The 23,147-nt window shown below is 39.7% G+C and overlaps 1 protein-coding gene across 1 annotated transcript; it reads left to right on the forward strand.

Moving 5' to 3' along the window:
• The first annotated feature begins 1,869 nt into the window (after positions 1–1,869).
• On the forward strand, positions 1,870–22,855 carry RCL1 (RNA terminal phosphate cyclase like 1). The gene is made up of 9 exons (XM_075278341.1): positions 1,870–2,085; positions 6,985–7,056; positions 13,337–13,512; positions 13,597–13,671; positions 15,020–15,144; positions 15,488–15,613; positions 15,756–15,912; positions 21,076–21,179; positions 22,367–22,855. Exons 1-9 carry the CDS (start codon positions 1,950–1,952, stop codon positions 22,512–22,514), a joined length of 1,119 nt encoding a protein of 372 aa, XP_075134442.1. The 5' UTR covers positions 1,870–1,949; the 3' UTR covers positions 22,515–22,855.
• The last annotated feature ends 292 nt before the right edge of the window (positions 22,856–23,147 follow it).

Raw genomic sequence — 23,147 nt, forward strand, 5'->3', positions numbered from 1 at the left:
TTTTTTGGGGGATGGACACAAAAGTATGGTATACTATGTTTTAATCATAATAATAATGGTAATAAACTTTATTTATATAGCCCAACATATTCCGTAGCACTTTACGAACCAGAGGACACATGAACAGACAATATGAGACAATGTGACAAAGAATTAAACATATCAAACAATAGGTGTCAGGGCCCTACTCACAAGAGCTTACATTCTATGAGGAGGAAGGGAGACACAACAGGTCAGAGGGCTTGTTTGCTAAAATGGTCCAGTCATCTTTTAATAGAAAAGGTTAAGTAACTAGAAGCCATATGAACCCATCACCAGCCTGTATCTGAGAATAAAGAGATATTAAGTGCAAGAAGTACAGTGTAACTTCTAGATGGAGAGGACAGGATCTGAGGAACAGAGGAGGAAGGATAAAAAGAGTTATTATTTTACACCTCCGCACACTACACAGTGATCAGGTCATGTGATAAGCCTGACTATACAGATTTGATTTTAGGGCAGTTTTGAAGCTGCTGTAGTTGGGGATAAATTGGATAGTCTGGGGTAAAACATTCCAGAGCACTGGTGCAGCTTGAGAAACGTCTTGGAGATGGGAGTGGGATGTTCAGATAACAAAGGATGCAAGTCTAAGGTCATTGGCAGAACGGAGAGGATAATTAGGGTGGTAGACAGCGACGAGAGAAGATATATAAGGGGTGAAGTGCTATGGATGAATTTGTGGGTCAATGTGATAATTTTATATTGTTTTTGTATCCTTCAAAAAACGGACAGCAACAGATCCATTTTTTTTTTACATTGATGTCTACGGAAACGGATGACTATCTGTTTGTGTCTTTTTTTAATCCGATACTTTTTTATCCGTTTAGCTGATGTAAAAAACCTCATCTGAATGGATCCTAACTTGTATAGCAGTCAGTAAAACAAAGGTTTTCAAATTAAGGCTAGGATTATACGGCGATTTTGGGCATGACTCCTGTTGCACGATCAAAGTTTGGCAGGTCGTCCTGCAAATCTTTCATTGTTGGTGAATGTGGTTGCATTGTGGGGTAGCAGGATGGGTCCACTGGGTTTGTGCACGGAAAAGGTGGAAAAATGTGGAGAGAAAAGCCATGCTTGCAGGACTTTTCTGTCCCCATTTTTTTAAGCAGATTCGGGGATGGAAACCATAGAATGGTGTCCTGACCTTTACCCTTGCTGTAAGTCCTGTGACGGATGAGAGCAAAATGTTAGTGTGAACATGATTAAAGGCGGGGTGATACGGATGTGGTGATAATATAAGAATTATGTGGGAATGCCCGCACAACGAAATTACGGGCGCAAAATAACGCGGTGTATATGCTCGTAACCCCCATTGAAATCAATGGGATCTTTTTGAGCGTGCAAACTGCTGACACACGTAGACGTGCCAGATCACGCTCCACTTTACATCATGTGAACGCACCCTTACGAGCGCTCCCATTGAAATGAATGGGAAGTGTTTAGTAGCGCTCGCGTGTACGGCTCGGAATGAGCTGTGCGCTTACGTCGTGTGAAGGGGCCCTTGCTCCAGCTTCCCAAATAAAATTAAAATAAAAAGGCAATGACAATATTTGCCCAGAATCATACTAATGAAAACTCAGGTTGTGGTTATAAGGGGTTACGTTTTATTGTGGACGCTGGGGTCGTAAGAGATGCAAGTCTGTGATGGTGGAAATAAGTGCTAAATATTGGGCTGAGGAGTCCTGTGCTCTACGCTACACGTACATAATCGGCAGGCCAAGCACTTTGCTTAATAAAGTTGTTTGAAAAAAACAAAAAAAACCCTCCTGTTTTCGTAGTGTTTTGACTCCACCCTTTTCACGTGACCTCTCACCTCCGAATCTGAGCTTTCCATCTGACTTCCCGTTCCAAACCACGTGTGCGTGCTGGGTCCTGGCTTCTCGTCCAGGCGGAGGTGCTATCCGGGCAGCATGGCGAGTCAGGGGCATTGCCTTCGCTTCGAGGGCTGCAATTTCTTCAGGCAGCGGCTGGTACTTTCTACCTTAAGCGGGAGGCCGGTGAAAATCCAGAAAATCCGAGTGAAAGATGAGAGCCCTGGCATAAGAGGTAAGGAGCGCTCCTCCGTGAGAGGCTGGGAAGACATAGAAGCATTGCCGTCCTGCATGTCGTCATGTTAAGCCTGAGTCCATCCATCTGTTCTCTGTTATCAGCCATATGATGCTGTGGCGAGTCCGGGTTTAACCTTGTTCAGTGGAAATAGTGGCAGAAAGTTAAGAAAAATGTCTGTTTACTTTTTCATGTAACACATCTGTAGTTGTGGGAAACGTGTGCCCGTATTCCATTACAAAACAGCATGACAACTCAGGTAAAAGGGTGGTGTTGTCTTATTCTATTCAGATATATTATTCTTTACAAAGTGTCATGTGTTTATCAGTGTGGGTGTCCAACCCAAAGCCCATAATGGTTATGCATGTGACCTGACCTAAAATCCTAAACTTACTCAAAACCTTAAGGCTGGGCCCCCCACTGGTTGGAAACGCCACCACAGCAAGTGCAAAGTGGATGGGATTCTAGCTAATCCCATGTCCAATCTGCAGTAAAAACTGTGGCGCGGATACACCGTGACTTCCAAAACTATTTTTTTTTTTTTTGGAAATCACCGCAGCATGTCAATTATATCTACTACGGAAACGTCGGCGGTTTCCCATAGGTATAATTGTAATAGAAAGTCCACGGAGGAAAACTCCTCAAAATTTCTGTTTAAAGCATTGCAGGAAGAACCACAATATGTTCCCGTCGTGGTTTTTCCCGCAGTCCTTTATTACTCCGGGTCGTCCTGTGGGGCCCTTAGCCTAAAGAAGTTAACTGATTTGTAAGATTGGCCTATCCTTAAAGGAGTTGTCCAGGCAAAAATGGACAACCCATGTAATGTTTAAAGAGCAATTTTTATGTTCTCGGGCACATGCGGTTTTATATACGGCTAGAATTCAGCACACTGTTGGCTTTCCCGTTATGTGCCCCAGGGCTGGAGATGGCAATGCCATTACCAATAGCTCTTTACTGTCAAAGGGGCATAAAGCAGCTTGTCATACAAATGAATGCCAAATACTGAGGCTTGCCTGTGGCAGTCCTGATTCTGTCATGATACAAGCAATCTAATCACAGGGTCACAGGTCGGGACTGAAAAAAAATGTTAAACTATATTAAATACTTAAAAATTCAACTCATCCACCCTTCCTTAGATCACAAATAAAAAGTAATAAACATAAACAATTTAGTCATCCCTGTTTCAGAAAATACCCGAATTATACAAATATTTATCCCAAATGGCAAAAACCGTAGGGGTAAAAAATAAAATAAAATGGTGGAATTGAAGTCTTGCATCCCCAAAAAAATTTCCTAAAAAGAAAAAGTGATCAGAACATTCCCCCAAAATTTTATAAATAAAAACTGCATACTGTCAGAATATGGTGACTAAATTAAGTTTTTACGTAAGGATTTTTTTTTTTTAATAAAGGTTTTAAAACTTGACAAAAAATAAATATGGCATCTTTGACTATGCTAACCCAAAGAATGTCATTTGTACTGCACAGTGAACGCCATAAAATGAAACTTTAAATTTGCTATTTATACATGATGGCGTGTATAATATAGTAATGGTTTCCCTGCTTAAAAACAGCAACCTAATTTATTTTTTTAACAACACTTTTGAGATGTTAAAAAAAACAAAAAAACAAAATTATCTGAAACAGGCCTGTCTGCTTAAATTTTCCAGGATATTAAATAAATAAATAAAATACAAAAAAGGGAATACATGCTAACACTGAAAAAAGACAAAAAATTTTTTAATAACCCAAAAGAAAAAAATTTATAGCCATCAAAAGTGCATGTACAAAAAAAAATGTTTAAAGGGGTTGTCCATGCAAAAATGGACAACCCCTTTAATGTTTATATCAGCTAGGGACAGTGAGGGAAAAAAAAAAAAAAATCATACTCCATACTCGTCTGTCCCCATTGCTCCGGTACCCTAGTTCTTCTGCTCTGGCGGCATCTCCCGGATCTCTTCTGAGGTTCCACTGCTTGGCCTCCGTATTCACGTGACCGCTGAGGCCAATCAGCAGGAAGAGGACACGTGACGTTACAGATAATAACATTGCAGACTCTTTGCTGATTGGCCTCAGCGGAACTCTGAAAGATGCTGCTGGAGCAGAAGAACAGGGCTCGTGGGAGAGCAACGGAGACAGGAGAGTGTGCCCTTTTTTTCTTTATTTTCTCCCCCTCACTGCCCACAGCTGATTTAATGTCCTTTTTTGCCTGGACAACCCCCTTAATGTGCCCAGTTGTGTACTAGAAAAAGTAGCCCTGTCTTGAAACTGTTATAGAAGTCATTACAGACACTTATTGTGCTTGTTAAGATAACGGCAAAGACCTCCTATTTGACAGTACACTGACATTGGTAGCTGAAAATAATGGCTCAGAAATGGTCATAGCGCATAGGTGGGGGTGGGGGGGAACCTCAGTTTTACTAAATGCCTGTGATCAGAGAGAACTCCGATCATAAGCATTAGGGCCCCTTCACACGGAGTTTACGCTCCGTGTATTCTGTCTACGCTTTGTGTATTTTGTTCATTTTACACGTGTAAAAATACACGTGTAAAATGTAGTTAGCCATTGAGTTCAATGTCTTGTTCGTATAACGCGCGTCTTTTTGCGCGTTATACGAACAAGCCATTGAACTCAATGGCTAACTACATTTTACACGTGTATTTTTACACGTGTAAAATGGACAGTATACACGGAGCGTAAACTGTGTGAAGGCACCCTTATTGGCAGGTCTCCGCTGTGTAATCGTATGGAGGATGTCAGCGAAGGACGATTACAGCATGTTAACCTGTCCTCTTCCATGAAAGTCCTTTCTCATTGGCGTGCAGCATCTCTAGTCCCTGCTCAGACACTGATGATCCAACCTTGGAAAAGATCTGCTAAACTCTAAAACTGAGGCTTTCAAATGCAAGAAAGTGTCTCGTACCTATGTGTGCATGAGACTTTTTTCAATACATAAAGATGCTTTTAGAGATATCTACGACCCCTGTACAGGTGCTATTGTGACCTTTACAAATCTGTCGGGGTCCAACACCTAGCATGGCAGTTCAGTTGATGTAACCATGACTGCTGAAATCAGTGGACATGCTAGGTGTTAGAACCCCACAGATCTGATACCTGTGGCCTATTTGATGGATAGCTCATCAATATCTAAATCCTGGAATACCCCTTTAGTTGCCCTGACAATGTGTCAGTTTTATTTTAGTCTTTACAGGAGTCGTATGTGCGGTATTGTGTTAAATATATTTTATCTTATTTTGTGAAATATAAGTATAATCTATACAGTCCTATGAAAAAGTTTGGGCACCCCTATTAATCTTAATCATTTTTAGTTCTAAATATTTTGGTATTTGCTACAGCCATTTCAGTTTGATATATCTAATAACTGATGGACACAGTAATATTTCAGGATTGAAATGAGGTTTATTGTACTAACAGAAAATGCGCAATATGCATTAAACAAAAAATTTGACCGGTGCAAAAATATGGGCACCTCAACAGAAAAGTGACATTAATATTTAGTACATCCTCCTTTTGTAAAGATAACAGCCTCTAGTCGCTTCCTGTAGCTTTTAATCAGTTCCTGGATCCTGGATAAAGGTATTTTGGACAAACAATTCGCGTTCAGTTCAGTTTGATGGTCGCCGAGCATGGACAGCCCGCTTCAAATCATCCCACAGATGTTCAATGATATTCAGGTCTGGGGACTGGGATGGCCATTCCAGAACATTGTAATTGTTCCTCTGCATGAATGCCTGAGTTGATTTGGAGCGGTGTTTTGGATCATTGTCTTGCTGAAATATCCATCCCTGGCGTAACTTCAACTTCGTCACTGATTCTTGAACATTATTCTTAAGAATCTGCTGATACTGAGTGGAATCCATGCGACCCTCAACTTTACCAAGATTCCCGATGCCGGCATTGGCCACACAGCCCCAAAGCATGATGGAACCTCCACCAAATTTTACAGTGGGTAGCAAGTGTTTTTCTTGGAATGCTGTTTCTTTTTGGACGCCATGCATAACGCCTTTTTGTATGACCAAACAACTCAATCTTTGTTTCCAAAATGAAGTTGGCTTCTCCAAATGTGCTTTTGCATACCTCAGGCAACTCTATTTGTGGCGTACGTGCAGAAACGGCTTCTTTCTCATCACTCTCCCTGACAGCTTCTCCTTGTGCAAAGTGCGCTGTATTGTTACCGATGCACAGTGACACCATCTGCAGCAAGATGATGCTGCAGCTCTTTGGAGGTGGTCTGTGGATTGTCCTTGACTGTTCTCACCATTCTTCTTCTCTGCCTTTCTGATATTTTTCTTGGCCTGCCACTTCTGGGCTTAACAAGAACTGTCCCTGTGGTCTTCCATTTCCTTACTATGTTCCTCACAGTGGAAACTGACAGGTTAAATCTCTGAGACAACTTTTTGTATCCTTCCCCTGAACAACTATGTTGAACAATCTTTGTTTTCAGATCATTTGAGAGCGGGCTGTCCATGTTCGGCGACCATCAAACTTAACTGAACTTGAATTGTTTTGTAGAAAGAAATGGTCCAAAATACCTTCATCCAGGATCCAGGAACTGATTAAAAGCTACAGGAAGCAACTAGAGGCTGTTATCTTTGCAAAAGGAGGATGTACTAAATATTAATGTCACGTTTCTGTTGAGGTGCCCATATTTTTGCACCGGTCAAATTTTGGTTTAATGCATATTGCGCATTTTCTGTTAGTACAATAAACCTCATTTCAATCCTGAAATATTACTGTGTCCATCAGTTATTAGATATATCAAACTGAAATGGCTGCTGCAAACACCAAAATATTTAGAACTAAAAATGATTAAGATTAATAGGGGTGCCCAAACTTTTTCATAGGACTGTATATTAACCATCTTTTTTTATGTTACAGACTTTGAAGCAAGTTTCATCAGACTGATGGATAAAATAACGAATGGAACTAGAATAGAGATCAATGAAACTGGTGAGTGTATCTTCACCTGCGCTAAGGGTCACATAGTTCCAGACTACACCAGACAAGTTCAGGAGATTGGTCTACCTGCAATAGAAATCCGCTGTTTGCAACAAAAGCCCCTATATTAACATGCAGATTGTGTCTGTTCACTAGCTTTGTATGATATTGTCGTCTGGTTTTCAACAAGGTATTCCAGTATGTTTGCTGCAGTTTTCTCCCCACCCCAGTTTGTCCTTCCAAATGGCTTATGCTGGAGCTGGTAACCACACCCAGAATTCCTCTGTCTCTGTGCTTGTTATGGAGCCAGTAGGAAGACCTTGTGTTCGCTCTGTGAATTTGGCTTGATGTATTTGTTTCCATTTAGCTTTGTATGACTGTGATTGATGAAACTGAAAAGCAGTGCTATGTACGTGGGATTATACCGATTACATATGAGTACAGTACTATGTAATAGGAGAAGGAAAATCCACAGATGTGTATGGCTAATGGCACTTCTTATCTCATTTGCCTTACAGTGGATTGCCTGTTATAGTAGGTTTTTGCACATTTGCTAAGATATGTAAAACTGAATGGTCAATGTCTGCCACTGGGATGGATCAATAGCACAAAGGCTTTCCTCCTTGTATGCTTTCTGCAGGTTGCTGCTCCAGACCAGTTGTACAAAACAACTGTAAATAGGGATGAGTTGCGTCAAAAGTACATTGCATGGTGGGGAGTAGCCCTGGAGAGTGGGGAAAAATGCTTCCATTTATGCTAGGGCCAAATGGCGAATTTGGCTGCAACTCATGCTGTGCGACCAACGATCGCCAACTCACTCTGCAATTCTTTCATTTCATTCATGTTAGTGAATGGAGTCACATTGTGATCCAGAGGGTCTTGCGACTTCTAGCTGCAATGCGACTTCATTCACTAATTTGAGTTGCAGCCATTAACATGGGAGTCGCAGCCAGTCGCCGTGTGGCCCGCAGGAAAAATTTGGACACGTCATTGGCTTTTAGCATGACCACTCCTTTGTTCTACAGAGCAGCAAGTTGATGCCAGGGGTGACTGATATCAGATTTTTTTCTTTCCCCATTAAAATAGACATGCTCTGTCACTTGTATACTTATGTTAGATGAGGGGGTATAAATTGCTCAAACAACCTTCTGTCAACTACTTTATAGCCAGTTTCAGTATGCATGATGACTAGGTCTCTTAACTGCTGGAAATTGTAATGAAAAATGCAATGATTAGAGATGAGCGAATAGTATTCGAAACTTTAGTTTCGAAAACCTCGCTCCATAGGACTGAATGGAAGCGGCCGGCGCTTAACCCCTTGGTGTTCGGCAGCTTCCATTCATTCCTATGGGAACGAGGTATTCGAAACTAGAGTTTCAAATACTATTCGCTCATCTCTAATCATTGCATTTTTCATTACAAAGGGGTTAAGCGCCGGCCGCTTCCATTCAGTCCTATGGAGCGAGGTATTCGAAACTAAAGTTTCGAATACTATTCGCTCATCTATAGTAATGATCATTGACAAACAGTTTTACAAGAAAATATAGTAAAATGTTTTCTAGTGTCTCTAATATATATATGTAGTCTACGAAAACATGAGGGAGAATAGAAAAGACACTCAAGTAATTGCTTCTGTTACACTCTACTAATACTTGTTTTGTTTTTTTATTCTTTTTATTTTTTTTTTAATTCTGCTCATCCCTGCCTGCTTCATATAGTTGTAAATGTGAGGCTTAATATGGAGATATAATGTAAACAAAGTATACAGATTGAAGACAATGAGCTGAAGAACAGCTTAATAAGTGGAGAAAGATTCATGCATTTGTTCCCTTAAATTATAGGACATGTCTTATAGCTTAATGGACCTGTCACTTAAAGAATGGAGGGTAGAAAGAGGGCCTACTAGAACAGTGCAAAGCGTAGCAAAGTATAGTAAAAGTATAGCATAGTTTAAAACAATGGAGCCCACTTTGGTACTCATTTGCTTATTGTGAAATAGATCTTGCTAGGCAGTCTATTTTATACTTGTATGTGCCTTCTTTGATTATGTCCTATCAGTTTTTCTGATGCCAATATCCCCATTATTCTGGAGCATGTTATAAGTTTGTCTTTGAGACAGTGAGCATGTACAGTAGGCAGCAATATCCCCCCCCCCCCCCCACCCACCAGTCCATTAAAACTACAACTGGTTTGTTTTTGTTATTTTGTTTGAAATTCTGCCAGGAGTAACTGTACAAAAGCAATCATAGGTAAACAAAAATCCCAAGTGAGTTTATAGGAGAGCCAGGAACACTGGACTGCAAATGCAGGCATGATGCAGTCCCTAAAAAATCCCTGACACAGGAAAAGAGCAATCTATGAGTAGTCAGGAAAGCTGCTTGCTGTCTGTGGATAATGTCTTATCTGTAATCACATACGCATCCAGAAGTAGATAAAAGTACGCCAGTAGATTTTTCTTACAATTTGAGATGTGCAGAAAATTCTGTCCAGTTCAGAAGAAAGTAGTTTGAAGATGTTTGTGAAGACTGAGAGGAGAATTAGCCTCTCCCCTTTCTGTTCACAGTGTCCATTCTCCTTCCACTCCTTCTTAATGCAATCTATGGACTGGTCTTCTCTTGTAGCAGAGTGAACTCAGAGTTAGCTAGGAGGTAGACACTTAGTGGCGTTTTTTTCAGACAGAAGGCAGCAACATTTTTAGTGTAAAGTTTGTATATATAATTATATTTTGCTCCAGAGTCATATGTGCTATGAAATGAGACTGAAAAGTTAGTGATCTTTTAAGTGGAGTGGTACGTGTAAAATGTCTAAAGGTTCTAAAGAATTCTATGCTGTCAAATGGTAAAATTAGATTCCAAACTGTCACTGAACAAAACAAGACTTTTTTTTTTTTTTCCCCCTCGCAAATCTATTATGTGGAGCAATCTGTAGCTGTGTGATGGGAAGCTGTAGTGCTGTAATCCATTATTGACACTGCGAGTCAAATGACTTGTTCATTTGCCAGTAGCATGAGATGACGGTGTGCTTAAAGCCTGCTAAACCTCCAGAGAGTCACCCACAAAGCAAATATTAAAGTGTTTTCTAATGTTACCTAGTAATATGGTGATGGGGTAAGAATTGCTTTAATGACACAGTCTGCTAATGTGAATTTAAAAAACATAGTCTGCGTTTTGGCAGCACTACCGAACAAAGTACAAGTTGGGAGTCACCTTGTTAGTGATTATTTTTGTATGTGTCTGTTAAACAAAACCTAGGCTGTTTTTCTGAACAACATTTGTAAATCGTGTTAGCTCAATGTCACATGTGAAACTTTTTGTATTTTGCTTTACTGATCTGTTTACATTATCCGATCAACCATAACATTAAAGCCACATGTGTGATATTGTATATGTTGCCTGCATTGGTACCAAAATCACTGAGCAGTCAAAGCATGTGCTCTGGATCTCTGATGGTTTGCTGTGGTATTTCCCTCAAACATCACGGATGCCCTATTTACAGGATAGGGAATAAATGTCTGAATGTTGGTGGTCCAATCAGAGATTTCCCCAAGTGATCATGAGATCAGGGTTCCTCAAGTTTGTTTGGTAAATGAAGTGGCACTTCCATTGGACTCACTTGGTCGTCAGTCAGTTCCTTAGTAGTAATTGGAGTTGCGGAATCCTCATGATTGATGTGATCTGATTTTTGGAGAGGGGATTATTGCTTTTCTTGGAAAACTCCTTTAAACCTCATGTAGCGGTCCACAGCAAAAATATTGCCACCGTAGTTTTTCCCTCAGTGCAAATTGCAGTTTTTCTTGCAGCGTTTTTCACAGTCCACAGAGGTGGAAATGGCATCGTGTTTTGTTACACAGCCTTTTTCAAGAAGTCTACAGATTTTTGCTCTGCAGACTTTCTGCCTTTATTATACCTGCAGATTTTTTTCTGCAATGTGTAGATGGAATTAGCCAGAATCCCATCCACTTTGCAGGTACTTTAAAATGCTGCGTGTTCGCAATATGGGGCACTTGCCTAAATCCTGTAAGTTGTGAGAAAAGGCCTCTGTAGATCAGACTTGTTTGGCCAGCGCAACCCAAAAATTCCTTATCAAATTGAGATCTGGGGAAGTTGAAGACCAAGTGACGATCTTTGTTAATTTAATTCATGTTCCTCAAGCCATTTGTAGGCCAAGGCACCGCATTGCAAAAATGCAGAGTTTTGGCCACTTATTGACAAAGAATGCTGCGTTTTACATTGCCTGCAAAATGGGGCTAATCCCCTTCACACATTGCAGAAAAAAATCTGCAGTGGAAAAGCTGCAATTCCAAAAACGCTCATGTGAGATATACCTATGGAAACTATTGAGTTTTCCATGTACCGAAAGTATAATATGGGCAGAATTTCAGAGGTAAATACTGTGGAATTTGTCTGAAAAAACTGTATGGGGTAAAATGCTATGGGGTAAAACGCAATGCTTTTCCACACAAGTCATGCTGTGAGGAAAGTACTTCATGAACTACTTTCCTCTCCGCATGACTCGTGCGGAGACTGCGCGAAAAACACACGGACCCCATTATAGTCTATGGGGTCTGTGTGCTTTCATAAGCTCACTACTTGTCAATGCATTTGGTATTCCATTCAGAGGGTCCCCATGTGGACTCCCTGAAAGGAATACCGAACGCAGATGTGAACAAGGCCTTAGTGTCACGTAATATAAATGGGGAAAGGTGAATTATTTTATTAGGAAGAGGTATTTTGGCTCCTAAATAGATGGGTTTGGCTGAGAATACTAATGCAGCCTATCTACTAGTTCTGTTGTTTGACAGGTTTTTACAACATGAGTAGTATTGTGAAATATTGTGCAATTCTTATCCACAATTATATTCTACTTTTTATCTTGTAAACAACTATCAAGCATGTACTTGCCTGTAGATTTCAACTTTAATTCTTGTATATATCCTTTGAATGATTTTGCTACAAGTCATGGACATTAAATCATGGATGTATATCTTCCTGTATACGTTTAACCCTACAATTGATCCAGGGTTTTTATACTGACTGTCAGATTGGAGTCAGGAAGGAATTTTTTCCCCTGAAATAGGGCAATTGGCATGAGCCTCATGGGTTTTTTTGCCTTCCCATGGATCAACACTGTAGGGCTTGTAGGGTTATAGGTTGGACTTGATGGACTAATCTTTATCCAACCTCATCAACTATGTAATTATGGCTGACTTACCACATGGTTAGGGTATTATTACAAACCTTCAACCAAGAATGTGAAATTCTATTGATAATCTGTGTATATATTGTAATAAACTATATGATCATTGCCAACAGCTATCTGATAAGCATGATTGGGTTGGCACTTTAAACAGTTATATCTTGGCTGTTATAAAACAGTGTCGTGAAAGATAACTATTAAAAACACAGTTGGGAGTGAAAACCATTGCAGCTGACATAAGAGTTGACATTGCCATATTCCATATGGCACTAATATAGGACACTGAAAGCACTTCTACGTTTTCTAATGGCCAAGATATCGAATTATAGTGAATACTCCCTCAATATTTCAGTTTCTCTGTTTTAGTAGAGCATCTGTGCTTCACGGACAAATCAATATGAAAAACCCTGCAAAAAATACAGAAGTGGCAGAAGTAGATTTTTGCCCAGGATTTCACGGGAAGGAGCCAAAATGTTTCTGTTTTGTTGGTAATATTAAAGCTAAGAATGCTATTGAGGTTTGGGAGGTAACCTGTGTAAACAGGAGGAAAACATGCAGACTCCATGTAGATGAGGCATTTCATTTTATTACTGAAGCATGAATGTTGTGAAAGATCCTGCAGATTTGGAGTCGTATAATGCTACTTTCACATCCCTTTTTTTTTTTTTTTTTTTTTTTTAAGTATAAGTATGTTGGCTGACTGTTTTGTTTGGTCCATGCACAGCCAAACTGAAACTTCCATTGTAATCTGGGAAGAAAAATCATGTCGGAGATCCTAGTTGATTTTCGGTTATATTTTTTAACTAATTGCCCAGCCCTATTTTGAAGTGTGGTATACATATGGATGTCAATTGGCTGTTATATGTCCACATATTTTTGCCCAGTTGGTGCTGCACAACTGTTTGCCATGGGCTATTTTATCATAGATTTGCAGAATATACAGAAAAATTAGATTTGAACAGAACCTGAATTGAATGCAAGATTTTGTATTGCGTTTGATCGGTACACATTTATTTTCTGAATTGCTTAGTAAACTGTTGTTTAACATCCATATTGCTCCATAGGAAACTCACCACTGTATTTGTGTCTCTTCTAGGTACTTCCTTATATTATCAGCCTGGCCTTCTTTTTGGTGGGACTCTGGAACACGACTGTAATATACAACGTTCTGTCGGCTATTACTTAGAAAGTTTGATCTGCCTGGCTCCGTTTATGAAGCATTCATTAAAAATTACCCTCCGTGGTGTTACTAATGATCAAATTGACCCCTCAGTAAGCTATTATAACAGTAAGATATTTTTCTCTCTTGTTTTATGTGAGATCTTTATTAGCATTTTTTTTTCCTTTCTTTATCAGGTGGATACTCTAAAGGCTACAGCTATCCCATTACTAAAAAGATTTGGTATAGATGGTGAACATTTTGAGCTAAAGGTAAGATTTCAAGTTACATTACAAATAAAATAGATGTAGCTGTATTAAAAGATCACTACATTAGTAGAATTTGGTTAGTATAGAAACCCTTCCAGGAAGCCCCATTATGTTCTAAAGCGGACCTGGGCATTGTACGGCCCGTGGGCCACATCCGGCCCTCTAACTGTCTCTGACCAGCTGGCATAGGGTGTAGGATAAAGGTGGATGCTGAATGGTAAGTTGACTAAAGGACCTTTGATGACTTCTAGTTGCCCCCATTTTAATGTCCCCCTCCATCTACCCCCACTGTTTAATGCCCCCCTCTAGTTTCTGCTATTTTACACTGGGTAATGAGGAGAGGGACTTAATACTGTGGGACATTTGGAGGGGAACATTATAATGTGGAGACATATAATGCTAGGGTGACCGTAGAAGCATTATACTTTTTGGGGGTACGTGGAAAAATGGATGAGAATCATCTTAGTTTCCCAGGGATAGTTAATGTAATTATTATTATGTTGATTAAGACTATCTAGTCTATCTACAGTGATTGTTTTGATCACTCGAACAAGCTAATTGCAATTATGTTTGTCTAGAGCAGGGGTGCTCACACTTTGTCAGCATGTGAGCTACTTTATAACATGCCCAAGCGAAAGATCTACTACCCAATTCTTGTGGGCGGGGCCGGGCGGAGTGTGAGAGCAGGAGACAGCGGCGTTCTGTGGCTGCCCAGGGATCCTCACTGTCTGCTTGTTCACAGCGCAGGCTGAGAGTTATCTCTGGACACTGGCAGGCTGGGGCTGTGGCAGCCCCGCCTGCCAGTGTCCGTAGATGACTCTCAGCCTGCGCTGTGAACAAGCAGCACCCCGGCCCCCTCCATCCCTAAGAGCGGCCTGCAAGTGTCCGGAGTGCTTGTTCACAGCGCAGGCTGAGAGTCTCAGCCTGCGCTGTGAACAAGCAGACACTGGGGATCCCTGGCTGCATCCCGCGATCGACCCATACGTCCATTGCGATCGACCGGTAGATCGCGATCGACGTATTGGGCACCCCTGGTCTAGAGCAAAGTGATGACATTGTCTTGCTGGGTTCTTTGTTGTCCATTTTTTGGAGAACTCTTCAAATGTCTAGTTAGGAAAGCTATTTCTTTTATGCTATATCTGCAATAATATAGTAAGTATATACTGTATGTACTTATGTGTAATTGTTTCTACTATTGTGTTTGGTTTTTAATGAATCCACGATTAGATTTCAATCTCTGAAATGATAGTGTATAAGTCCCATCCTATTCTCCAGGTGAATTTTGCAAGTTTTTGCCTTTTTTCGAATGGTTTATTTTTTTATTTAAAGTTTGAAGCTTTTTTCTTTCTAGATTGTAAAGAGGGGTATGCCGCCTGGAGGAGGAGGAGAAGTCATTTTTTCGTGTCCTATTAGAAAGGTTCTCAGGCCAGTTCACCTGACAGATCCTGGCAAAATAAAGCGTATCCGAGGAGTGGCGTATCCTTTCATCATGCATTGTATACCAAGTCCTAATGTTGTCACGGTTTTGAATTGTCAGAAGGATCAATCTGTTGCCTCATGTCAGTAGGGATATTTCACCTTCAAAAACTGGAAGTAAAATAATTTGGTTTAATGAGTCTACTGAGGATGGATAGCCACAATTTGATGGCTTCATCGTAACACCCTAGGTGGAGGTAGAAATCTATTTTATTCATGTTTGGGTGAATATCCAAAAGCTTTGCCTTATGCTATTTTTATACGGCATCTGTTGTTATACTGGAGTTGACCCTCTAACTTCTTTTATTGCTATGCGAGTTTTATCTTTAACCCTTGATAACAGATATTCTGTCCGAGTATCTCCACAAATTGGCAATAGAATTGTGGAGTCGGCAAGAAGTATTTTGAATAAGTTCCTCCCGGATATCTATATATACACAGACCATCTTAAAGGAGCAAATTCTGGAAAGTAAGTGTATATTGGAATGATGCTTTATTTTTTTGCTCCCTTTTCTGTATTTTAAGTACAGATTACATGGTTAAAAAGGTATTTCAATCGTGTGTGTTGTGACCATGTAAAAGGATATCTATGGGTTGTGATTTATTTCTAGGTCTCCAGGCTTTGGTCTGACTCTCGTGGCTGAAACAACCGAAGGTTATGTAATAAGTGCAGAGCTGGCATCAAACCCACAGGGGCAGGGAGCAACTGTACTTCCAGAAGATCTGGGCAAGAATTGTGCTAAGCTGCTTTTGGAAGAAATCTATAGAGTAAGTAGGCTTTTGAAAGATGGCGTGTACCTTTTCATATTTTTTATGGAACATACACATAAAATGTTAATACAGATTGTTTGACTGCTACACTAAATGTAAACTGGCTTTCATTTTCGAAACATTGGAGGCCTGGTTCACATCTATATTCAGTATTCCGTTTGGGGAGTCTGCATGGGGACCTTCCCGAACAGAATACCGAACGCATTGACAAACTGTTAGCTTATGAAAGCACATAGACTATAATGGGGTCTGTGTGTTTTCTGCGCGGTGTCCACACAGAACTTGCAGAGAGAAAAGTACTTCATGAACTGCTTTCCTCTCCGCATGACTCGTGCGGAGACCGCATGGAAAACACACGGACCCCACTATAGTCTATGGGGTCAGTGTACTTTCATTGTTAATATGTTCGGTATTCTGTTTGGGGGCGGGGGTCACCATTCGGACTCCTCGAGCGAAATACCAAATGCAGATGTGAACAAAGCCTGACCCCTTTTGTAAAAAAAAATAATAATAATTTAAAAAAAAAAACCTAAGTAACTTCATACAAATTTTAGTCTCCCTCCCAACACTCTTAAACAGGTGTTTTATGACTGTGTTAACACGGGGAAGAGTATTGTTTACAGTACTAGTAGAGTCTCTGGTTTAAGTTCCCTAGTTGGGCGTGCGTATACAAAAGTAAAAAATCTAAAGTATTAAAATGAATAAATCCCTCTAAAATGCCTCTTTTCCCTATAAAATTAGAATGTAAAAGTTTTTTTGATATGTAATGTCTAATTGTAACAACCCATACAAAAAAAAAGTAAAGTAAAGAAAAACACTGTAAGTAATGGTTTTTCGCCATTTTGCCTCACCAAAATATGGTATAAAAAAATGTTAAGTTTCCATTCTCCACACTTTGCGGCAATGAAATTACAGGGTAATAAATTGCTCCCACATCTGAGGTCACATGCTGCTGTGATGTTTTGTTTGCAAGTTCACTCCCTTTATCCCCTTGTGAGCACCAAACTCTGAGAGAGAGCAGGCAGGTGAATCATGGTAAATGTAGTTAGTCCACGTATTCACTGATTGTAAATAACAGTGTTATAAGGAGCAGCAAGTAAAATAAAACCAAGCAAGGGCTGCACAAGGGAACAGTTCATATTTGGCACTGTTGTGGATGTATTTACAGATCATTTTTGGAAGCTGGATAACCCCTTTAAGGCATTCGCTTTTAGGATGACCATTTATTTATTGTAAAGTGCTGCCTTATGATATTACAGCATAGTTCTAAACAACTTTATGACTGAAGGTACGCTTTAACTAATTGTACCTTGAAGGCAAAGCATGTAAAATACCTTTATGAATGATAAATAGCAGGTTTTCCATAGTCATGCACTATGTTTTCAATTGCACACTAGGGGAGTGTTTCCAGAGCTCTACAAAGCTAAATCTGTACCGAATAGTCTTGGAAATGTTCCCTATATTTCCATCCAAGTTACAGCCTCTGCTTGGCTCAATTTACAAGCGGCGATGGGAAGGCTTTGTTTTTCTGGTTGTAGTCCTGCAGAATTCTGCTATGCCACACCGCTGTTTTCTAAGCTTATGACAAGCCATTCAACGCATTTGTTGTAATATCATTTTACTGTAAACTGTTTTCAAATGATCCATGAGGAAAATGTAATGAGTAATAGTGAATAAGCATATAGTAAGGCATTAGCATTTGTTTCCTGTACGTTTCAGCTTATTTACTGTTTTCAATGATTCACAATTCCAAAACACACTGTGGCCACAGGACTTATGCTAGTGATTGTAGTACCCATTTTAATCTCCTCACTAATGCATTCCATTAACTTCTGAAGTTGCCTATGTATGAGCTATGTGCACATACACATCAGAGGAATATCTGAGTGATCAGGCAATTATTTGCATGGCAGTGTCCAAACTTTAGTGCCATCCACCTTCCCTGAGGGAGATCGGGCATGTAACAGTGTAGCGTGCCTTACAGGGATGCCTTGGCCCTTACCTATTTATTGTACCTCTCGTCAAAAAAACTAGTATAAGAAACATTTGATACCTCTAGTTAGAGGTGTGAATGAGGAAAACCTGCCCAGATTTATTGCCTGAAATAATTTTAAATTGCCCCAGAAACTGCAATTGCACCATCTACTGGAATGATTGGGACACTTTACATTGCTCATAATTGCTTGTACAGTACATGGTTTAGTCTGTGCAGGCAACCAGGTTGTCTGACTTCTGTATTGGTAATGTCACAGTGGAATAACTTGTTCAGTGCCAGGAAATGCCACCCGTGTCCTAATCCTCCTATTTATGCGCACATCTCTGAAATCTCTGAACATGTGCACTATAAAATATTCCTGTAGGGGTGCGAAGAGTGTTTCATAAGCTGTTGTGCAAAGTACTAGTTAACATTTTGTTGTTAGAGTGAAGGCAACCTCAGTTGTATTTGGTTTCAGTTAATAAATACCAGTAAAGGCTGCTTGCCCAGAAAGCATAGCAAACTTGTGTGGGTATGACACAGTGGGCATTAGAGTATAGGACGAGGTTGAGGAGACATGGCTTCAGAAAGGGAAGGCTAGAAAGGGTCTCCTAAACGTAAAATGCAGGTAAGATTTCAGCTCTGCTCTCCTGTGTCTATACTATAGTATATGTCAGTGCATCCTTTTAGCTGTGTTATTTTATAGTTTTATATCTTCAGATATTTTCGCTCAAGTACCTGCATATCTTTCCACTCATAGTCTGTACATAAATGTGTTTTTTTCACTTTTATGCTTGAGGCTGAAGTAAATAATTATCCTTTATTTATGTATCTTTTGACTTATATGATATAGAATATATAGCATTTTTCCCACACCCGTCATATTACATACTCCTGCAGAATTTCTTCTGTGGTTGTTTATCTTGGGCTCTGGGGCTGAAGCAGCTGAACGTGTTGTTTCATTTTTACTTGTGTTTTTTGTTGCTTTTCCTACATCAGGGTGACTAATGTACGGTAAATAATTGGCAAGGGAACAGTGCTGCTCATGTTCTTGGCTACTAGCTGCATTCGTGAATTCTGGTGATGCGCTCATACTATTTTGCAACAAATATTGTTTACGGTAATATGCTAGAAATAGACCCCTTCCTTTTTCAGATAGTAAAAATGGCATTTGGTTTAGTTTGCTGTTTTATCACTAAATACTGGTATGTGCCACTGGTTAGTCCTGTTACAATTCAACCATGACTACATCTATACATATTTTTTTTTTCGCCTCAACATTGGGGTCTTCATAGAGATTTGTACTTGCGATTCCTATCGAATTGGCCAGATTTATAAACCTCTTGGATTGGAAACGAGACAAACCCTACTGGGGTAGAGAAGAGTGTGACTTCATCTATAGTGTATGGCCAGCTTTATGATAGATCTGGCCATTGGCCTGAGATATTCCAAGAAGCCCATTGTTGCTTTTTGTGTGCTTAAATACACAGAACACCCTTTCCCTTCGTATCGGAATCTGACAAATGAGCCAAAGTAATGTTGGTTTTAAAGATTTGTTATGTGTAAGTTTTATCTCTATAGTATACAGTATAGATGATAGTGGCAAATTAAAGTGGCATACTTTCTATTGAATAGGGGAAAACTCGCCTAAGTCAATAACTAATAATGTTGTTGTTCCTTCAGTGTCCCTAAAGACTGCTTGTATATTTCCATGTGATCATATATGCATTAGGCACAGACAGTAAGCCCTAGCAGATAAGGTATGCAGTAGGACAAATAAATGGAGTGTTGCCCAACACTCGTTCCTTATATACCTCTGGGTAATCCTAGCGTGTTCAGTAGCCTTGGAGTAATATGAACTCCTCAGAATGTGACTGGTTTGGAGCCTGTGCTGAGTAGACATATGGCATGCCAGTATCTGCAGAGGGCACAGTGTCCTGACTACTTGATTGCTTTTGACAATTGTGATTACATTAAAAAAAAAAAAAACCCTTTCATTTTTTTAATTGCATGATAACTGAGTAGCACTAGAGTCCAGTTATAATTCAACCATGACTTCATCTATACATATATTTTTTTCACCTCAGTATTGGGGTGTTTATAAAGATTCGTACTTGTGATTTGTAAAGATCTTGGATTGGAAACCAGATAAACTCTACTGAGGGCAGAGAAGAGTGTAACTTAGTGCATAGTGCTCCAAAATATATTGCTACCATATTATAGAATGGACGATTTTAAAAGTCGTAGATTCGAACCCAGCCCATGGACAACATCTGCACGGAGTTTGTTTTTCCTGTATTTGCATTGGTTTCCTCCCACACTCCAAAGACACACTGATAAGTGAGCACTTTACAGGATAGTGTTGATAATATTTCTGCTGAATATGATGTTGCTAAATAAATAAAAAGGTAACCTCTTGTTATTGCTTCTGTCCGGCCCGGTCTGTATTTGGGCCATTCCGTTCTCTCTCCGTATGAAAAGTGCGGAGATAAAAGCGCTGCAAGGAGTGGTTTTCTCTGCGTATTTTTTGTGCAGAAACCACATGAACCCCATTCTAGTCTGAGGTCCACAGGTTTCCTAAGGTAACCACTTTTTTATACGGATTAGGTTTCCATTCAGGGGGTCCCCAAGTGGTCTCCCCGAACTGAAGCTCATGCACAGATGAGAACTGGGCCTAACATTGTAACATAAGACTTAATTTAGGGACACTTCTATACCACAATGTTTTTTATTATACCGAAGTGAATAATATGTTTTTGTGTTTTTGTTTAGTTTTTCTCTCCTTTGGACCCTGAGAGTTATGGCATTTCCCCCCATATTTTTGAAAACATATTTTCCATTTCACAGCAATGACAATGATCATGTTTTACAATATTTTAGTCTAGAATGTTTTAATATTCTAGAGTCGCCACTAAGAGGCAGTGTAGGCAACACAGAGCTGAGATATTAGGTTACATGTAACAACAAGGCATGATTACTAATAGTTCTATTGATTTGTGGTTGGTTTTACGTATTCTTTGGTGCCGGTGTTTTATGTTGACAAATGATCTGTCAGTTCAGTTTTAAGTTTATTATCCGTAAACCTTTTATTTCCTCTGTAAAATGTTTGATGCTCTTCATCTGTCATGTAGCTCTCGTTTGATTTCCTTAATCCTACAATTGTACTTGCATGATTGTATTTGCAGGGAGGATGTGTGGACTCAGTAAATCAGAGTTTGGTTCTTCTCCTCATGACCCTTGGACAGCAGGATGTCTCCAAAGTCTTGCTTGGACCTTTGTCTCCTTATACGTAAGTTTGTTTTCATGTTGTAAATTCTTTTACCATATCCCATGATACCTCAGCTTCATTTTCTTGGGGAAAATCCTGTGGTCAATCATGTATTGTTCTTTGGGACTGTTCTATAAAGAGGATCATCATGGCCTGGTGCGATGTCAAAGAATGTGAACTGTCCTTTTTCGGTTATCATGGTACCGGTGCTGTATATGTGTAAAGTACAGTACTGTGATAACTGAAGAATGGTGGTGCCATCAAGAGACTGACTGCTCAGGGTCAGAACATAGGCCTTCTCAGTGGATATAGTAAGACTTAACTGGATTTTCTTTGTTCTCTGATGACGAATATGAAAAATGTTTTATATAAGCATTCTTTACTCCTGAAAATTGTACCTTTTTATATAGACTGAATATTACATAAAGATGTTTTTACCTTTTAAATGGCGTCTACCCCTTCACCCAAGTATACTCAACTTCCAATACTAAGTTACAGAGCACATTACAGTGATAAACAACATAGCGGTCACTCTTTTAGATTTGGAGAAAAAAGATCTTTGGAGTCTTATGCAAATAAGGCCGTTAGTGCGAAGGGGGCAGGCCTTGGGCACTGCTCTTGCTGGCCAAGTAGGATGGATAATGTCATTGCATTTGGAAAATCAATACTCTCTGCACAAGATGGTGCAGGCAGGAGATGGTAGGGGTCTGAGCAAGAGCAGTGCTCCAGATAGCTGAAGGCCACCCCCAGTGCACCAGCTGCCTTATTTGTATAAGACTTCAAAGGGTTTTTTTTTATCACTGTAATTTGCTCTGTAACATGGTGGCGATAGCTACATATATTTGGGTAGGTGGTAGACTTCCTTTAGCTTGAAACTTAACAGCAATTCCAAGGAATGGAAAATCATATTGCTTCTGCTTACCAGTAAAGCAACCTCTGCAAGGTGTGTCTGTGATTCTATAGAGAGGATTACCTAAAGGAGACTTCACATGTATAAATTTAATGGATGGCATTTGGTAGTATCTGTCATTCTTCGGCTCCCATGTTTAATAAAAAAACACCAAAACTGGTTGTATGTGATATGCAGGAGGAGTGCTCCTGGTGCATATACTGCAGGCAGTTCACTGAAATGCAGTCTGATGAGCTTATGTGGATGTGTTGTCACTATATATCTGAACTTGTCTTTGTTCTGTGTGTGTACTTGGCAGGATCGAGTTTTTGCGTCATCTGAGGAGCTTCTTCCAGATCATGTTTAAAATTGAAAGCAAGGCATTTGAGGATCGTAAAGGAGCGGAGAAAGTGTTGATGACCTGTGTCGGTGTTGGATTTTCCAATCTCAGCAAGACAATAAAATAATGCAGCCAGATTCTCTTTGGGATCACACTGACTGCTATATGCAATGTCCTAGAGTCAGAACCTTGGCTTTCCTGTGAAAAAGCAAACAGGACTTTGACTTCCTATCTGTCATGACTTGGACCACTGGTACCTCATAACTAACCTGGTGATTTTCCTAACATGCTTGTCTCCACCACCAATATCAACACAAACCTCTGACAACATAAGTTAATGAAAACTTTTGTAAGAATTGATCAGAAATGTATTCATATTCCTTTGGATATGTAAATATTTGCCTGTTTCAGATAGCAATTTACATTCTTTTTGTGAACACATTATATTTTTAAAAATTTTTATTGTCATTGCTATGTCTTCAAATTGAAGAAATTGACACACTTGATTAGTGGGGAAAAAAATATTTATAATAAGCACTCAACTTCTTTACTTCTTGTTTCTAAGTGGGGCCATGTCAAATGAACTTATACAGGATGAAAACCTGTCCAAACTTTTGTCCAAGAACTGCATTGTAATACTTGATGCCACTGTACTGAAACAGTGTACCTCCAGTTATATAGAAAGACTATTATAGTGCAGGATTGTGCACAATAATAGTTTTCTAAATTAACTTGTATAGCAGATTCTGGTTCTAAATAA

This window comes from Leptodactylus fuscus, chromosome 1 (assembly GCF_031893055.1).
Source record: "Leptodactylus fuscus isolate aLepFus1 chromosome 1, aLepFus1.hap2, whole genome shotgun sequence".
Taxonomy (NCBI): Eukaryota; Metazoa; Chordata; class Amphibia; order Anura; family Leptodactylidae; genus Leptodactylus; species Leptodactylus fuscus.